We start from the raw sequence: 18,847 nt of genomic DNA on the forward strand, positions 1-18,847 counted from the left end.
ACAATTTGAATCATATCTCGTGGAAACAATATTTTATAATAGTGATCAATGGAAGGTGTGATTATTATTTCATGTGGGAGGGATTCCTCCTGGAGCAAACACAAGATTTTGCATTATTGGAGGTGTCATTATATTTTGTTGTTAATAGGAATTATTCGACATTGACATTGGCAGGGATGTTTGCAATTGAATCCCTTTTTTGTGATAATGCTTGAAACGTATCTCTTCAAAACATGAACAAACCGGTTGAATTCCTCAATGATTCTTTTTAGACCACAATCCCTTAAAGAACTTCTTCAAATTCCTTAGATAACCAACACATAATTGCTTTCCACCTCTACTTTATTGCATCCCAAAGTTGCTCCCATCTCTGATCTTCAAGAATAGCTAGAGCTTCTTGTAATATACCCATTCTCGCTCTCCATGGTCATGATTGGTTTAGCTTATCATTGGCCCTCGTAGGCTAAGGTTAATGGTTAGGGGGACCCAGTTGATAGGGCAAGAGGCTTTTTCCCATCCGGAGTATACAAGTGTTTAGGATTGCTCTTTGTTTGGTTCAGTTTGGCACACATACTGTTTATAGTTAGTGGCTATTTTAGGGAAGTCCATTATTAATTATAGCAGGGCACTTGAACAGGTTATGATTGCAGCATTGATCCCTTGAACCATTGGGTTGATTAGATATTCAGGGAATTGCTATTTTTGGTAAGTCATATTTGTAAAATTACTCTTTTTGGCAAGGCACCTGGACACATGGTATATGCAGTGGTTGTCTTGTTTTTCAGATGGCTTAGGGAAATGAGTTTAATGGCATAAGTTAATATTATTTAATTATTAATAATGAGTACTTTATCAATAATTCATTATAATAGTCAATTATAAAGTTATTAAAGTCAATGGGGCCAAAGAGACATAATTAATGAGCATTAAATGACTTTATAAAGTGGGCGTCCAAACCAAGGAGAATAACATAAAGTCCACTTAAAACATCAAAATCAAATATAAAATGATTTCAATGGTCAATTAGGGATCTACCTGATACTTGAGAAGTATAAAATGCACAAAAGGACAAAACCAACCTAATATGAGATGAGTACTTGACTTTGTTTGATGCTCTTGATTTGTGTGCAATTGAGACAAGGGTTTCAGCTGTACCAGGGCATTGGAGATTGCTCAATCTTCATTGTTGATGCATCATGAGGTTGTGAAAGACCCATTGAAGATTGCTTGCAAGGGAGTTTCATTCAGATGCTCTAACTGTGAAAAGTCTTGAGAGAATTGACAAGAATTGAAGGGTTGATTCAGAGAATTCATCACAAATTTCTTATTTGCGGCATTTGATAACATTAGACAGCCTTTACATTCTGGCTGTACCACCTAGAAGTGGCCGTACTGCTGATATAAGTGGCATGTGTGGCTGTAGTAAGGAGGATGTGTGAACTAAAGGGCGAATCGCCCAACTTTTGGAGGTCTCCTTTCATCAAAGGTGGATGCCTAGGATATACAAGGTGTTTAGTATTGAATATAGGGTGGGAAATCAGTGAATAAAGAAAATCGGTCTCTTTCAGCTGTCCCATTCATTGAAAAATATGCATTTCCAGATTTTAATAAAAATAAACAGCTTCTCTTTCCAGGTATGTTTTGACATAAATGACTTTGTATATACTTTTTATATGAAATGATAATCATCTCTAGCTCTTTAAATTGCATTAGTTGCTTCAGTTTTGCATTAGTCATTTCCAGAAGTTAGTGCATGTATTATGATTGCACTTTTATATATTGAAAATACCAAAAAAACCATAAAATTCTAAAAATACAGAAATTGCCAAAACATCAAAATCAGGAGGTTTTCTTCAGAAAATGAGAAATTCAGAGGGTTGAACTGGCAGGGTTCATCACATTTTCTGTTTGTTAGTGGACTTATTTCCTAAGTATAGATAGCCTCCTCTAATAAGGAGTCTCAAGGGTAACACATAAGAGTTCTAATACATGCTTGACCTGAGTTATCTGTTGCCGCATCATCAAGTTTAACTTACAAAATTCTTCTTTATTCCATTAATTGGGTGAAATGAGTATTGCTATTTTCTTTCTAGTTTTTTAATTCTGTTTTGTGTTTTGAATATGGTTTTATGAATCCCACACATTTGATAAAATCAAAGAACCAAAACTTGGAATTGGATCAGAATCGGCAAGGCCAACTTGAATCGTGAATCGCCTATGAATCACAGCTACGAATCGGCAAGGTGGAAAATCTTTTGAAATTTAAATATTTTAATGATTTAAAACTTATTTCATGCACCCTTTATTGAATATAACTTAAACACACTATAACATCATCAAATAGAAGCTAACAAACAAAAAACAAGAAACACAATTGATAAATCCATCCCATAGTTAAAATGTAAATTTTAGCTTAAGTAAATAGAAATTATAAGGATCATAATGAGTCATGACATAGATATATAGAATTAAAAATGTTGTCAAATCATAAATGTATGAAGATCCCTAAAACCAATGACATTAAATCATAAATGTATGTAAGATGAAGATCATGAAATGTATGTTTATCTGTAAACAAAATGAAAAAACAAGGCTCTAGCTCAAGCCTTATCATCGTCCTCAAGCTTAGCTTTAGCCTTAGCCTCTGAGGATCCTGTATGCCTTCTACAAAGGTGTCAAAGGTAGGTCCTAGAGGATCAATGAGCCATAGCCACCACATGTGAGATGGGTGCATGAACATCACGTTGCTAAGTTTTAGTTTTCCCTTTTTGAAGCTTGAGGTCATTGGTTCAAGTGAGTGTCTTTCCAAGTGAGAGGTTTCTAAGACTGTTTTAGGTCACTTACTTCTCATCTTTCTCGAAACACCTTGCTATCTTTGTTTTCCTGGTCTCCCTTTGCATTACTTTTACCTAATTTTTCTATGCGGGTTTCTTGTTTTATCAGTGCGCACAGGGATTAGGTGATTTAGGTATGGTTGGGGTGTGATACTGCGTCCTCCTGATGAGAAGTAAGTATGCTGTATTTTATTATCTTAATCTTGCTCTAATATTCATATCTCTTATGGCTTCCAAGCTTCTGAGCTATTTTCTCCCTTGTGCGAACTACATCAAGTGCGAATCTGACAAATGAAGCCTTGGAAAATGACTAAAAGGATGTGAATATGATTTTGCCAATGCCCAAGGATTTACGGAGCTATGGATAGGCGCCAGGGTGAGTCTCATTCAGATTTGTGGAGATAAATTCAAGTACAACTAGGAAGAACGGGTCTATGGTTTTTCTGCTACATATTCATGGAAATGAAGCTGTTTCATTCTGTTTCTGAGGTTGTATGAACATGAGCCAAATCTTCGTTCAAATGATTAGGTAATGTGAGCATAATGTTGAAAGAACCATTTAAATGCTCATAACCAGTAAGGCATGCTCGAGAGTTAACTTTGAGGCCATTAGATTGAAGTATAAGGTTGAATGCTGTTTGCTATGCTTTAGTTCGGGAAATGATGCTGAGAAAGGAGTTTTTTGTCCCAAGGCAATGAAAAAGATCACTTATTCGGATGCTTTGAGAATAGAAAGTCAAGTTACCCTAAAATGCAAATATCTTTTAGAAATGCCCAAAAGGATGCTTCCAGAGAAGTAAGTGTTGGAGATGTGACCCTGTTATGAAGGAAAGGCGGTGTTAAAAGCCTTAGGCGAAAAGTGGAAGAATGGAGTGCACGAGCTAGTAAAAGGATTACTCCTCGTGTTGCGATTCCGAATAAAAGGAAAATTGGCTTGCGGTAAAGCTAAGTGTTTCTTTCTCCCTGTACATGTTAATATTATTAAGGATATCTACATTCCGAATTCTGAAGCTAATTGAAGTACTCCCACAAAGCTAAGTATTTATATTGTTTAATGACTTTTAGTCATATCACTTTACTTTAAGTAAAGTAAGAGTGCTTTCAGAAACTTAGTATTTTATGTGCGAATAAACAAAAAGTTCAAATAGCCATTACTCATGGAATTAAATGCAATTCTGGCCATTACTATCGTTGGCCGAACTTAATTTCGTTCGTGTGGCGCCAACATTCTTATTCCTAAAGCTATTTCATCGGAATTGCGAGCAACTGGTTTCTACAAGTATATTTAAACGACTATTTATCAAGAATTGCATCCTAAGAAATCATAATGAATGGTAATTAGAGCTGCTGGTTACGAAAGATTAATTGGCTTGGAGAGTGAGTTAAAAGACTTTACAGATACATCCTTAAAGTTCTACGATTTGGGTGATCTATGTAGGAGGCTAAATTCCCAACCCATTCACCCAATCACTCTGAAACTCAAAGAGAGCGGATTGGTAGAAGCAACTGGCTTTCCAATGGCAATTCATGCACCAGAGTTGGTGAAGGAATGTATAGAGATACAATCCAGAGACGAAGTAGATTCTGTTTCCAAACCAATCCATTCGCTTATCAATTAAAAAAGCGTTGATGCAGTTAGCATTTGGCATCCTTGCACAAGAGCAATATTGTGATATTGATTTCGAGTCCTCTGCGTCCATGTTTAATGAGAAGAAGACCCTCAGACAAGAAGACATGCAAAGGACCTGGTTCCAGACTGCCTGCTCAAAGAAGAGCAAGATGCCAAAGACTCTGTTTGGCACTAATATGAAGCGAGAGATTGTGGATATCCTCGCACTTCTCCTCAGACTGAAAGGAAGAGAGGAGATTTTGGAGTTCATTGAGTACCACTTTTTCCTAGTACAAGTAATATGTGTTGAGGATACGAAGATCGATTGGGCACAAATCATCTGTGATGAGCTTGCCTCGTGGTCATGGTTGGCCAAAGGATTCAAGCAGTTCTACATGTCCTTTTATTTAATCTATGCTTTGGCAACTCACCACTTGTGGCCTGGGCTTCCTAGCATCCCAAATTATGATGAGCCCACCAAAGTCTATGACTTTTACCCATATCTACGACTACAAAGAAGCTATGAGGAGTATGTTGCTATCAATGATGCTTTTACAATGAGGTTGTGCCGAGAATTACAAGGATGCCCTGAAAGGAGGTTCTCACTAGAGGCAATTTTGGCTATAAGCTAGTTTGGATGCTCATTCATCCAGTTTCCGAGTTTCTCCTATTTGTGGATAGGAGCCTATGATGGTTTTCCCAAGAGGTTGCCTAGATATCCGGAGGACAAGGTAGTTCTAGTCGAGATATGTCGACAAATTTTGGAAGCAATCCTTGGAGTTTGTCATAGAAAACTCTGTGAGATCAGCAAGTGAGCTCAAGGATGTGCATGACCTGGTGAAGAAGATCATTGAAAAGTTATTGCAGTATTTGAAGATCTTGCACACAGAGTCCTTTGTGTCAACTAATGGCAAGCTCATGGACATTGAGAGAATGAAGTCCAAGTTCCTGGGATTTGTCGATGAAGCTGTTGACCCCCTCAACTTCCAAGTGTCTAAGATCCAGGACCTCTCAACAACGGATGTAGTTATAAGAAGAGAAATGGAGAAGTTCCAATCAAGGGTGGCCTGAATTGATGAACTGACGGAAATGCAAGATTATTGGATGATTCGAGTTGACAATATTCTCATTCCAGGTATCGAAGAGCTGGATAAAGTAGTCGAAGCCATGAAAGCTTATAGAGCTAGGTCAGTTACTTCTAAGAAGACATGATGCTCTAATGCTTTTCTAGACATTTGCCAATCTTCCCCTCCTCTTTCTTTTGTTGCCATTCATGGCATTTTGTCAGTCTTTGTAACGGACAATGATTCATGTTTGTCCTATTTTTAGATTATTCCGTTTAGAGATGCTCTGCAAGGCAAATCATCCAATGTAATCGACCATTTTGAGAAGGCCTATAAATGTTATCTTTGATGAAGTTAATAAGATCAGCAAAATTTACTTTAGGCGAACCCTTGTAGCTGGAACTATTGTGTGTGACTTAGAGTTCATTTTAAGTTTTGCCGTTCATTTAGTTTAAAAGTGGAGTTTATGGAATGAATGTGTTAATGTTGAAAGTTGAATGAATGTGAATGAACTTGACATTGTTTCCTTCGTTTAATAGATTGTATGTCATACTCTCTTCAGTATTAGCATGTCTTCTTTTCTCTCTGGTGTTCACCATGGTCTATGCACTTAGTTTAGATCATTGCATAAGGGAGTCGGAAACTGGTGTGTGGAGTAGTTGAGGGATAGGCAATCCAGGTATTGTCAAAACATTAGCTAATCTGTGTGATCTGGGAATTATTGTTTCACCATCTCTGACTTTCCTCCTGCTGTTGTGGTTAGTTTTGCATGTTCTCATTTCTCTGCATTGTTTGTCCGAGTAGATTGCATTTAGTGAGTTAGTGCCCCCTTCTTGCCTAGGTTGTTCGAAGTGTTGAGCCACTTGGTTCCTACCTCTTCTACTCTCTGGTTAAGAGCATACCCCCAAAACTCGAAAGACAAATTCATTGCATATCTTGCACTCATAAGGGAGCTGTATCTTTCAATTCAGGGGTCATTGATAGATTACTACTTTGACCCATTCTGTTGTTAACTCCTTTGTTTTCTATAAGCCGTTGGGCAAGTCAAGAGCCAGGGTATAAACCAAATATCAAGGAAGACAAATTGTTAACCAACACATCACTAGGCCCCTAGTCTGTGCGTGCACATGTGCGTCTGCCAATGCTTGAACGTGCTCTAACCTCCTCCACCATGGCCACAACCTCAGCCTCTCTATCTACTTGGTCAACCCACTCATGGTTTGCCTCAGTGAAGATTGCTGCATCTGTAGCCTTAGTGAGCCACTTTGACTTTGGATCAACTTCCTCTAGAATGATCAGAGAGGAGTTAGCGGCCAATATCTTTTGGGTTCTAAGGCAGAGGTTGTAGTGAACAAATACACGATCATTCAACCTCTACATAGATAACTAGTTTCGCCTCTTTGACTGGATATGCTTGAACTTGGACCAACTGTGCTCACATCCAAAAGTGCTGCTAGGCTGACTCAAAATACGAATGACAATCCTTTGAAGGTTTGGGGTTGAGGGCCCAAACATTTGCCACCATCTATCTGAAATAAGGGAAAAGAGAAACAATTAGTTTCATTTACAAGTACAACTTTAGGGCTAAATTACAAAATCAAAAACTAAAATGCATAAGCCATAACAATTAACTTTAAGTTTATATCATTTTTACCTAGCTGTAATGATGTGTGAGCCTCTATGGCTATCCTGCTAGTGAAAATTGACCCTTCTTTATTATTGAATTTGTCTAGCTCAATGGTTGCAGCTGAGGCACTGCCAACACTACTCAATTCTGCATCGTTGTATATGGTTGATTAGAACCTCCTCATTTGCCTTAAAGCGAGTAAGGAAATAATATGTTGGATTTAGGTAATAGGTAGTTGCATGGATGGGCCTGTGGAGTTGATTCTGCCAATCTCCTATCAATAATCTCCCAAATGGGGCCATATAATCTGTATATATGAGTGAAAACTAAATTATAAAACTAAAAGTAAAGCTAAATCATTAAACCATTAGGTAATAAATAATAATACTAAATGTTAAATTGTAAGAAATTTACCTTGATTATTTACCTGTGGAGTTGATTCTGCCATCTCCTATCAATAATCTCCCAAAAGGGGCAATACTTGTTCGACACTCTTGCATAGTGGGCTCTAATGGCCTCCTTGGACCTATCCATGCCCTCATATATATAGCCCATAGAGGGCCTCTCCCTATTAGCAGCTCATAGTAGAGTTACAAGGGGCTCACTGATCTGTATATATGAGTGAAAACTAAATTATAAAACTAAAAGTAAAGCTAAATCATTAAACAATTAAATAATAAATAATAATACTAAATGTTAAATTGTAAGAAATTTACCTCGCTTATTTCTCTAGTAGGTGCCCAAAAACCATCCTCATCAAAGAGGTAGTTCGTCACATCTATCCCCTCGGTGGTTATAGCATAGGAAGAGGAAATCCACTCCTCCCCAACAATCATGCACCACAATTCTTCCCTTGATGTCATCAAGGACTTCATTGTGATGAAATTTGAGGCAAATCTCGTGATGCCAGGATAAGCTAACTCTCTATTTCCTGTGTATTTCCTCATTGTGGCGAGGACAAATGCATGATTGTAGATAAACTTGCATATATTTTTGGCCCTTTCTACACATGATTTGATCCACTCAAGCTTACTAATGTCCTCCAACATGAGGTCAAGGCAATGTGCAGCATAAGGAGACCAAAATATTGTGGGGTGCCTCTCCATCAAAAGTTTAACTTCAATTTTAAATTAATTAGAAATTTACACATGTTAAGAAACATAGAACTAGAAAAGTTCAATACATGATAGGTTGAACTTAAAAGTTAAAATTTTACTTGCAACAACATAACTTGCTGCATTAACCGTTACCACCTGCACCACATTTTCTTCCCCCACCTGTGCTATGATTTCATCAATAACCTCACATAAGTATGTGGCATTTTTGACATGAGAGAAATCATCAATAGATTTGATGAACATGGTGGACATGGTGGATCCTACAAAAAATTTAAATAGATCAAAACAATTAATTATCATGAATCATCAACAAATTAGCAATCAACAAATCAAAATTTAAATTATTCAATCACAATTCACAATGCATGTAGGAAAGTAGAATGATCAATTACCTCCATAGGAAACAAGAAAATTGAGGAGTGTTCTATTTCTCCTATCTATCCAACCATTAGTCATGATGGTGCAACCCTTTACGGTCCATTCCTTTCGATGGTCCTCTAGCTCAACCTTCATACCCTCTACATTTCATCTAAGAGGTAGCCACTCAACTCAGCCTCTATAGGGGCTTTAAAGCCCATACCACAAATAGTTATGACATCTATCTTGCCTTGCCAATAAGGAGACCTATCACATGTATAGATTATGATTAGAAATTTAGATGATAAATCATTATGTCAACTTATAGAAATTTAGATGATAAATCATTATGTCAATTTACTGCTTCAATTTATAACCTGGCTCTGATACCAATTGTTAGAATATATAGTCCACCAATATAACTTTGGAGGGGGGGGGGGGGAGGGGATGCATCAGTTATCCGACTATTATCACAATTATCAATTTTAATCAAACTTAACCATGTGAGCAATATAATCAGAAACCACTACAAGATACTCATGCACAATCACACCAGATATGTTAACTAGGGAAACCCTTGATCAGAGGGAAAATCCCGGTGGAGATGATACCCACAAGATGATGTACTAATATAGATATTCCTTGTTAGAGGATGGACCTTGTTAGGAGTCTATAACAACATTCAATAGATATCAGTACCTATTAGGAGACTTTGAATCTGTGTTAGGAGATTTCAATGCTGTTAGGAGTTGTAGAAGACAGATGGACCCACTGTCCAAACAACTTTAGGGGCAAGACCAATGAACCCACTGTCTACATGATCTTTGTATTATTCCTTACAGAATAATAGAATTGAATTGTACTGCTCCTTCCTCTTTCTCTGTCTTGTCAACCAGACTTCTGCTTCTTTTGATCTTGTAACAAGATCACAAATCTCGCATCCAATAATACCTTGGATTGCTTACTTGCATTCACCAAACACTCTGCTCCTTTTCGCACTTCGCATTCAATACAATGATTACTTCCACATTACAAACAAGGAAAACATCTTTCCGTTATACCGTATCTTCAAAATAATTCCTTGAGTCGGCCTTGAGGCTTTCCCAATCAATTATAATAAGATAATTAATTAATTCATAATTACAATAGCACTTTCAGCTCACAGTTTATACAACTTCTCACACGTGCGACACTAGGGCTTGCACATTCTCTGACGTCATCATCAGACTGTCTTATGTCACTGACTAACTGCACATCTCCAGATTATATCTCTGTTAGAAGATATAATACAAACATTAGAAACCGCTTCTTAGGTACCTTGTCTGTGTACTGCTCTCTGTAAATTGGGCACATCTTCCGTACATCTTCGACTTAGATACTGTGCATTGAACCTTAACATCAAGGCATCGCATAGAACATGTCCATGAACGCGCATCACCAAACAACCAAAACATTGTCCGTACAACTAAGATCTCTGTTTGTCTTCACAAACTTACTGCTATGTTGACATCAATGACAAACATGGTCGTGAATGCAACATGTCAATCATACTAACAATCTCCCCAAGTGTTCTAGCAATGCTTAGGATACTCCCCCAAAGGAATACCATGAACATTCATGCTAATAGTTATGACATCTATCATGCCTTGCCAATAAGGAGACCTGTCACATGTATAGAGTATGATTAGAAATTTAGATGACAAATCAATATGTAATATGAATCTATGATTACACAAGTAGAAATTGTTAAAATTTAACTTTAAACTTAAAAAAAATAAAAAAAGAATTGATTACCTGGCTACAATAAATGGAATGTTGCAAAAGTACCATAATTTGCAAATTTGTTTTCTAGTAGCATCATGGATCTCTTTGTTCAAACCCATGCTCTCAAGCGAGGGTTGTAAGCTAGGAGTAGTGCGTGGCACAAAGTAACCATCCAATTTGGACTTCCGCACTCTAGGCTGAAATTTAATAGGCCTAGGCTTGGTATAAGAATGACTAGCACTAGGACTAGCACTAGCAGTAGCACTAGCACTAGGATGAAAGGGAGGCCTAGAAGAACCCTCTCCAACACAACCTATGGATGCAGATGTAGGAGCATGGGGGCAAATAGCACCTAACTATTCAATTTGTCTTTTCTTATTTAACTTCTCTTGTTTAGATGTCTCTAATGCTATGTAACAAAAACGTTTTGCCTTTGCGGTTTGTTGAGTGCACGGGGTAATGTTATGTCCACGCATGCCTGCATATGGGTTTTCAATCTATAGATGCCACCCGAATTTATGTCTTTATAAAACATATATTTTGTTTGATGTTTTGTTTTTCCAGGAAAACCTTCGGTATATTTCCAAGTCAGATCCTTTGGACGCTTTGTTGAAAATGAAAGTTAAGGCTGCTGCAATAAGAAAATTCAATTAACAACCTAAACTAGTAAAAAAAACAGCAAATCCTACATTCTTTTCGAGAAAATTGTACAATGTAAAATTAAATAGATGTTTACAAATTTGTTATAAAAGCATTGTAGGGTTTGCAAGATTGCGCCTTGCAATTTAGTCAAAAAAACATGTAAAAACTAAACAACATTCAAGATTTACAAATGAAAACTGAAAAAATTTAACAAAAAATGAAAAATACACTAACATACAAAACAAAATCAACACTTACTTCGTGTAAATGAGTTGAGGATTGTTGCTATTGACTCCTTAATGCTCCCAATGCAATCTTATGGCCTCCCCAAATTCATTTTTGATCTCCTTGACGCTCTTCTTTCTTGCTGGTTGCAAACTTGTGGTTTCTCTTTTCTCTTCTTCTCTCTCACTTTTCCTCTCTTCTTCTCATGCTAAACATTATATGGCCTTTAAGGGTTATAAGAAAGACAAAAGGTAAAAATGTACTTTTAAAATGTTTTTTTTGTCCCTCCCGCGCGACTGATTTCTCGTGTTGGTTTTGGGCAATTTTTGTGTAATGTCCCCATTTCCAAGATCAATTCTTATAATAATAATAAAGTTAATATGAGATAAATAAATAACAAATATTAATGATACCCGATTGAATTTAATAAACAATATTAAGTAACAAATAATAAATAATGAATAAACAAATATTAAATATTTGTCATTTAATGTTATCCTATATCAAATGGATATAATATTATATTATATCAATTGATAAAACATTAAATAAAGAAAGAAAGAAATAATAATAATAAATTAAATATATAATAATGATAATACTAATAATATATTATAACTAATTAAGTGATTACAATAATATATAAAGAATATATTAATAATATTATTAATATTATTAATAAATACATAATAAATGTTACAATATATAACTCTTAATAAATATTCAATTATAAGTAAACAAAATTAAATCTCTATAAAATCACCAAGTGAACTCACGGCTAAATGATAATAAACAAAATTAAATCTCTATAAAATTACCAAGTGAACTCACGGCTAAATGATAATATCTCACTCCTTGGAAGATTGATTGAAAGCCACGAGACGCAAATATTATGCAAACAATTACGAACAGGCATACAACTTTAACTTCGCAACCTATCATATCTCAAGGATATAATATGGTACTTAGGGGAGAAAGGCAGAATCATTGGTGAGAGGACTTGTTGACATCGAAGAACTAGAGGGATATAAGAAACATACACCACACGCAAGGAAGGAACAGTAAATCCCATCGAATCGCAAGAACAAGGAAACTGCAAACCAAGTGATCAGAATTCATTCACTATTGACAATAACCTCATCCAGATAGAAGCTGGGCAGAGAAGGAAATTACGGGCAAAGCAGATAGACACCTCAACAACGTAGGAAGGCCAATTACACGAAATAGTAATGTGAATACTAAACACCACACAGGCCGAAGTGGATGGATAGGTTGGAAAACTCGTAAACTTGTGATGCCTAATTAGATCTACTTAGTCAGACAATTCCATTTTGTCTATTTACAAGAGTCAAAATATATATACAGAAAGAAGTCTACATCAGTGCTAACATGAAGGAATTACATTTAAATATTTAATGTGAATCTAATTAAGAAGAATTGGCAATAATGAGGCATTAAGATTGCAGTCCAAATATTTATATAAAAATAATACAAATCATCGAGGCCACCGATATAGTCACATATTTCTTCATGTTTCTTTATCATTTATGATTTCTCCTATTAGAGATCGAGTACAAGTGCTTATTAGCTCCATCAAAGGTTGCATCCAAAGGTTGTAGAGATTAAAAGGTCAGTATCATCAAAGTATCAGAACATCATAAGTGGTATCTTATAAATAAACCTTGTAGATTAATCATACCCAATATCAATAGAAAAATAAACAATTGCTCACAAAGGTAAGAAGAAATCACTTATAGTTGAAGATTTTAGAACATTGTTCCTATATTTCACGTTAAAAAGATTAGGGACATTACATTTGGGGTCAAAAATTGGCGAGTCGGCTTATCGAGTCAGCAAAAATCCCCCAGCTTAAATCAACTGACCGAATCGCCTAAAGTGGACAAATTGCAGTGATTTTTGTTTCTTTGGATAAAATTATTCAGATGGCTTTTTTGTGAAGTAAAGCTGAACATATGCTTGCTCAACTAGAGTGGTATACTTGCTTGCTTTTAAAACTAAGAGCATAGAAATCAATGGCTACTCTAAATTAGGGTTTTCCAAAGGCATTTGACAAATAAAAAGTTTGTATTTATTGGTAAAGACATGCCCAGTTTGGTGATTTGCATTTGAAAAACACTTTGGATACTGTCATATTCATAAACCAAAGAATGTAGATTGTTGGAAACAGTGGAAAGCATAGGGAGTTGTCTATCAAAACAGCATTCTAATTAACCTTCATAAAATTATCCCATAATGAATGAAAGCTATGTAATAGTCACATCGTCAACTATTCGAATTTTACAATTTACATAATTAGAAATATTGACAAACCTAGGAGCTTCTTTTGGCCTAAGATTTGTTAATTTTATCTCTTGAACAGTTGAACTAAAAAAACATCAGAGCTAATTGTGATATTGCTATCAGGATTTAACTGTGTGATTTTTGAGTCAAACTCATTGACCCATGTTTCTCATGAGAGATGGATTCATGTTTCTTGAGTCAAACTCATTGACCCATGTTTCTCATGAGAGATGGATTCATGTTGAATCACTACTCATGAAACATGGGTCAATGAGTTTGACTCAAAAATCACACAGTTAAATCCTGATAGCAATATCACAATTTGACTTGCTGTGGAAATTATCTCCTACTTATCAGAGCTAATTCAAATGCAATGTAATTTTATTCTTATTGATCTTGACCCTTAAGTGATGCATTTGGTTTCCATATCCACATCAGATTCTTAGGGAAATCATAATGAACATCTGAGACCTTCAAAAACATCACGAGCCCCATGGTTATCAACTTAGCACTATGTCTGTTTATTACAAGTTAGTCACTATCAATAGTCTATCCATGGCTCTGCCTCCGTTATAGTTTTACAGACATATGGCATTTCTCTGAAGTGTCTGGAGCTGTATTGATAATGGTAAGACTAAATATCATGTAACGGCTTAGCTAGGGGTGAGTAAGAAGTTGTGCCAAAGTTTTAGTGTACTCTTATCCAAAAATAGTTGGAAGAGCAGGGCACCATATTGTTTGGCGGTTCACTAATAATTTGGAGTACAACAACAAAAAATAAACTAAAAAATTATAGGGGTAGAAATTTACCTTTTTAGCAAGTTACAGTAATATTGTGATATGCCTCAGAAGGATATTGAGCAATTAAACATTATTCAAGTAAAGTTTTCAAACTAAACTTCAATAGGGGCTGAAATTCACTCTTAGCAGCTAGGCCACAACATCAAATTTATCTGCTTCTCCCAGCCATTGAGGTGCAAAACATTCTTTTGGGCCAGTTCTTGCAAAGTCTTCTTAAGAGAGGTTTCTTTCTTGGTTTGTTTGATTCCATTGCCCTGAAACTTGATGTTGAGCTATTGTGTTTTGTCATTGGCTCTTGGTGCTCTATTACACTGTTCTTGTTTCCTCTGTGTCTTAAAAGCCTGTGGCCGTTGCCTTCAGTCTTGTTTAATTTGCTTGCAGGACCTGGTTGTTTGCAAGATATTATGTCAATTTTCTCTGTTTAAATACTTGCATGCTGTTGTGAGAACTGAAATTGTTTAAGGTCTAGACATATCCATCCATTGCAGGTTTCTTTTTGTCGTTTACTGGTTTGGAAGGTCTTTATGTTCAGTTTGGGTAATTTGCAGTTAAGAAAGTGTTATGTTAAGAAAAGTATTTATTGTTTACCTTCTTATTTGCATCATACATTTTCATCCTTGGCATTCTAATTGGGCATGTTGGTTAAAGTTTTCAAGAGAAGTAAGTGTAATGCACGATTTAATATGTGCAATCATGTTTTTCTCTATGTGCAGGGAATTTTAACATCACTATCACAAAGTAATGGGAACTACAAATATGATTATGCAACTATTCCTTTTCTTGCAGAGATATTTAAGGTTTGTGGTTTCCAGTCAGATATATATGTATTTATTTAGGTAGAAATACAAATTCTATCATGTCGTGGAAAAGAAAATACATCTACTTACTGTTACAAGGATAGCTTTTCCCTAAGTGCAGGATAAAAAGGCAACATGTTAGCCTCTATGTTGGTGATTTGCGCCCATTTACCCTTTTGCATTGTGCAAATATCTCTAGCCATCAAAGATTTGCCTTTCACCTCACCGTGTTTGCCCAGATTTTTTTTTTAAATACCTACTCCATCCATGTCAATTTTGGTTACAAATGAAAAAATAAATAGTATGACTAGGTAATTATGTTTTGGGTTGGTACTAATTTGAAAATATGCTAAATGGAATTTTATTTAGTTGTAGTGTTACTTTCTCTGTTTCTATAGTTATCCTAATATGGCATAGTTTTTAATCATAAATAAGTTTTGGTGTTCAATGAGGGCATGGACTTTTTGAAGTAACTTAGTGTCAGTCTTCTTTTATTTGGGAGCTTTATCATTTAGAGTTGTCATATTTCCGGTTCTTACCTATGTCTTTGTTCAATTTGTTAAATTCTAGCTTGCAGTATCCTGTGTTTTCCTATGGAGAGAGCATCAATCATCTTCTCCTCCTCGTGTAACTATGGGCTGGAAGAGCATGCGGTTATTCCCAATTCCATCAATCATCTATCTCATACACAACAATGTGCAGTTTGCAACTCTTACTTATGTTGATACATCGACCTACCAGATAATGGGCAATTTGAAGATTGTTACTACTGGTATATTGTTCAGGTGCTTCTCCTGGAAAGGATAGTAAATGGAAATATTTTGTTAAGGTGATATTTGAATTAGACATTATATTACAAATAATATGAGAAGGTTATGTTCATGTTTTTCCTGCATTTTGCTTTACAAAATTTAAATACAAAATCAAATTAATTTTTTGTAAAGATTGTCTAATTTTAATGTGGTTGATTTATATACTATATATTGATAAGTTTCTTATTGATTAATTATTATTATTTTTATTGTCTCTTTATGTTAGGACATTTTTGAAGAGAAAACTATCAAATTTGCAGTGGATGGCTATTGTTTTATTAGCAATTGGAACAACCACAAGCCAGGTAAATTATGCTTACATAAGTAGCATCATATGGCTTCTAATGAGTCCAACAATGATAATACCATATCAAATTGATAAAAGAGTGGGTTGATTAGTATTTTGAGATTGTTCATGAGAATAATTGGTGTGAAATGAACACGCATTATAGTGAAACATTCCATCTAAGGCCTACTGTTTCCAAAAATATGGACCAGCCTTAGATTTTTTTTATTTGATAACCTTATGTGCAAAAGAAGGCTAAGGAATCCCCTTGAGATTTTATCTTAATATCCATTTTACTTGCATCTCTCTCTTGTTTTGTACCTAGGCATATGAAATGATATAGTTTGGGTTATAGCATAGCCAACTTGTGGCATGCCTAATATGTGGTTTAGTTATACTGGGTCAAAAGGTTAACAAGTGAAATATGTTAAATATTTGGTGATTAGTTAGTCAAATGTCTTATCTATGGTGTACGAATAACTATATTCTTAGTAGCTTACTCATGTATAGAGGTTCATATCATTTTAAAATCATATGAGATATTTGGATTGATTGCCTCCTTGGACAATATCATATTATGTTGTTGATGTTATAGCTGCATGACTTATCTTTCCTTGTTAATTTTGAATTAAATAAATAAGATCAAAGGCCCGACTCAAGTAGTGTGACAAATCATATTTTATTGAAGCTGTATCAACATAGAAAGCTGCCTCACTTCGTAATGTCAAAGAGGTTGACCCTTCATTGTCAAGACACTGAAAGGCCAAGACAAGTTTATATACTTAAAGAAGGAATTCACATGGACAAACATATTGATATTTATAGCAATTAGTTTATTGTCTGTATATTCTCATCTAGAGAAGTGCTATCATCATTGATTCAGCTCGACCCAATGTTTGTTGAAACTATAAATCAATCTTTTGCTCTTTCATTATCTATATAAGTGATATATTTGTGGCTGTGTTTTTCTCCCTCAGGTTGCAGGGGTTCCGTAGGTTATTTCTTGTGTCTTATTGTTCATTATTTTGTTTTGTTGCTTCATTTCTGGTATAATATTTAACTTGGAATCAGAGTGGGTTAAGCAAGATCAAGATCAGATTCATTCGAGCAGCAAAGTCGTCTTCTTTTCTTCTCATCTGAGTAAGTCTGTCTAAGCATAAAAAATGGTGAACAAACTCAGCGCGTGTTGGTGCATCCCATGAGCAATCACAACTCCTACATCTCCAACATCAGCAACAAGGATGGCGTCAATGAGTAGTGCCTTGAGGTGTTTCAATGAAGTGTGGTTGAGCAATTGGATGTCCTAGCCAAGGATTCCACTAATTGGGAAGCTCTTCTGTCCTTGGCCTACCTGAGGCAGGCCATGATGATTGTTTTGAGCTGAGGCGCAAATTGCAAATGATTTCTTGGAGTGCAACATTAAGGCCCTGGGTCTCTATAATGCTTGCTCAGTATTGATACATGTCTTTTGGGCGGTCTATGGGGTCTTCTAATAATGCAAGGAACTTTCGTCTATTGTTGTGGTCCTTTTCATAGACATGATTTGCTGGGTGATAGTTGGTCCAAGGGCACAAAGATTTTTGTTAGTAATGAATTTTCTATTCTGACTTATACCATAAATGATATTATATTGTTTGGGATGTGGGCTCTTGTGTTTGCCATCCCTTGCTAGGATTGAGGCCTCTAGACACATTTTTTCTTTTCCTTAAACTTTCATCTTAGCCGCCCTCTTGCATTCCATCTATGATAAGGTCATGAAGGAGTAAAGAGCCAAAGCAACTTTGTGGGCTCTTGAGGGAAATTTCTCATATTTTTGCCTGCATACATCATCTTTTCGAGCTTTTGATTCTCTGCTGACAAACAACAAGGATCAGGAGATTCTGCGGCTTATGCAGGTCTAGGCTATTGTGAAAGAGGGCTTTGACCCACTTGAGAGATAGGTCAAAGATCTCTTTTACATAATTGTGAGTACTAGAATCGAGATTCTTGATTCCATTAACTAGATCATACTTGATAGACAACGGATATTTTTGCTTCTCCATAGTGATTTCGCAATTTTTTGAGACAAGCTTGGTGTTGTAGAGAACAGTACCCTTGTTGAGAGGGACTCTCAACATTTGCTAAAATGTATATTTCCTTGAGACAGAGAAATATGAGGTGAAAGCTGCCTTACACCTTTGAAACAGAGATGCGGGACTTTCCACTCATGGGAATAGTCATGGTGGATGTTATTATGAGACTCCATGATGACATCATGTTGAGTGACACCGCTATGAGAACTTTTGCACATGCTTCATTCATACATGGGAGTTGCCATGGTGAACATCATCTTGAGTAAGTCCACAATGTTATCATGTTGAGAGATTATGTGATAAACTCTTGTCCACAAAGGGGTGTAGCCATTGTGGGTGTCATGTTGAGAGACTCCATGACATGAATATCTAGAAAGATACCCTCCCTAATTAATAGGGCGTGTTGATGTTATAGGGGTAGGAGTTATCGTTCGCTCCTAATTTGAAATTAAATAAATAAGATCAAAGGACAGAGTCAAGTGGTGTGACACAATATATTTTATTGAAGCTGAATCAACACAGAAAGTTGCATCACTTT

General features: G+C 35.8%; 1 protein-coding gene and 1 pseudogene across 1 annotated transcript in view; both read left to right on the forward strand.

Moving 5' to 3' along the window:
* The window catches only part of LOC149548226 (Nucleotide-sugar transporter family protein), an 80,280-nt gene that overhangs the window by 12,359 nt on the left and 49,074 nt on the right, over window positions 1-18,847 (forward strand). The window contains exons 2-4 of the mRNA XM_089792277.1: window positions 15,056-15,139; window positions 15,710-15,924; window positions 16,178-16,256. Coding sequence (XP_089648403.1) covers window positions 15,056-15,139; window positions 15,710-15,924; window positions 16,178-16,256 — 378 coding nt within the window. The remainder of the gene's footprint in view (window positions 1-15,055; window positions 15,140-15,709; window positions 15,925-16,177; window positions 16,257-18,847) is intronic.
* LOC149548227 (protein BYPASS1-LIKE-like) lies at window positions 17,678-18,240 on the forward strand (annotated as a pseudogene).

This window comes from Cupressus sempervirens, chromosome 7 (genome assembly GCF_028749045.1).
Source record: "Cupressus sempervirens isolate cs-2001-9-10 chromosome 7, ASM2874904v1, whole genome shotgun sequence".
In the NCBI taxonomy this organism is placed as follows: domain Eukaryota; kingdom Viridiplantae; phylum Streptophyta; class Pinopsida; order Cupressales; family Cupressaceae; genus Cupressus; species Cupressus sempervirens.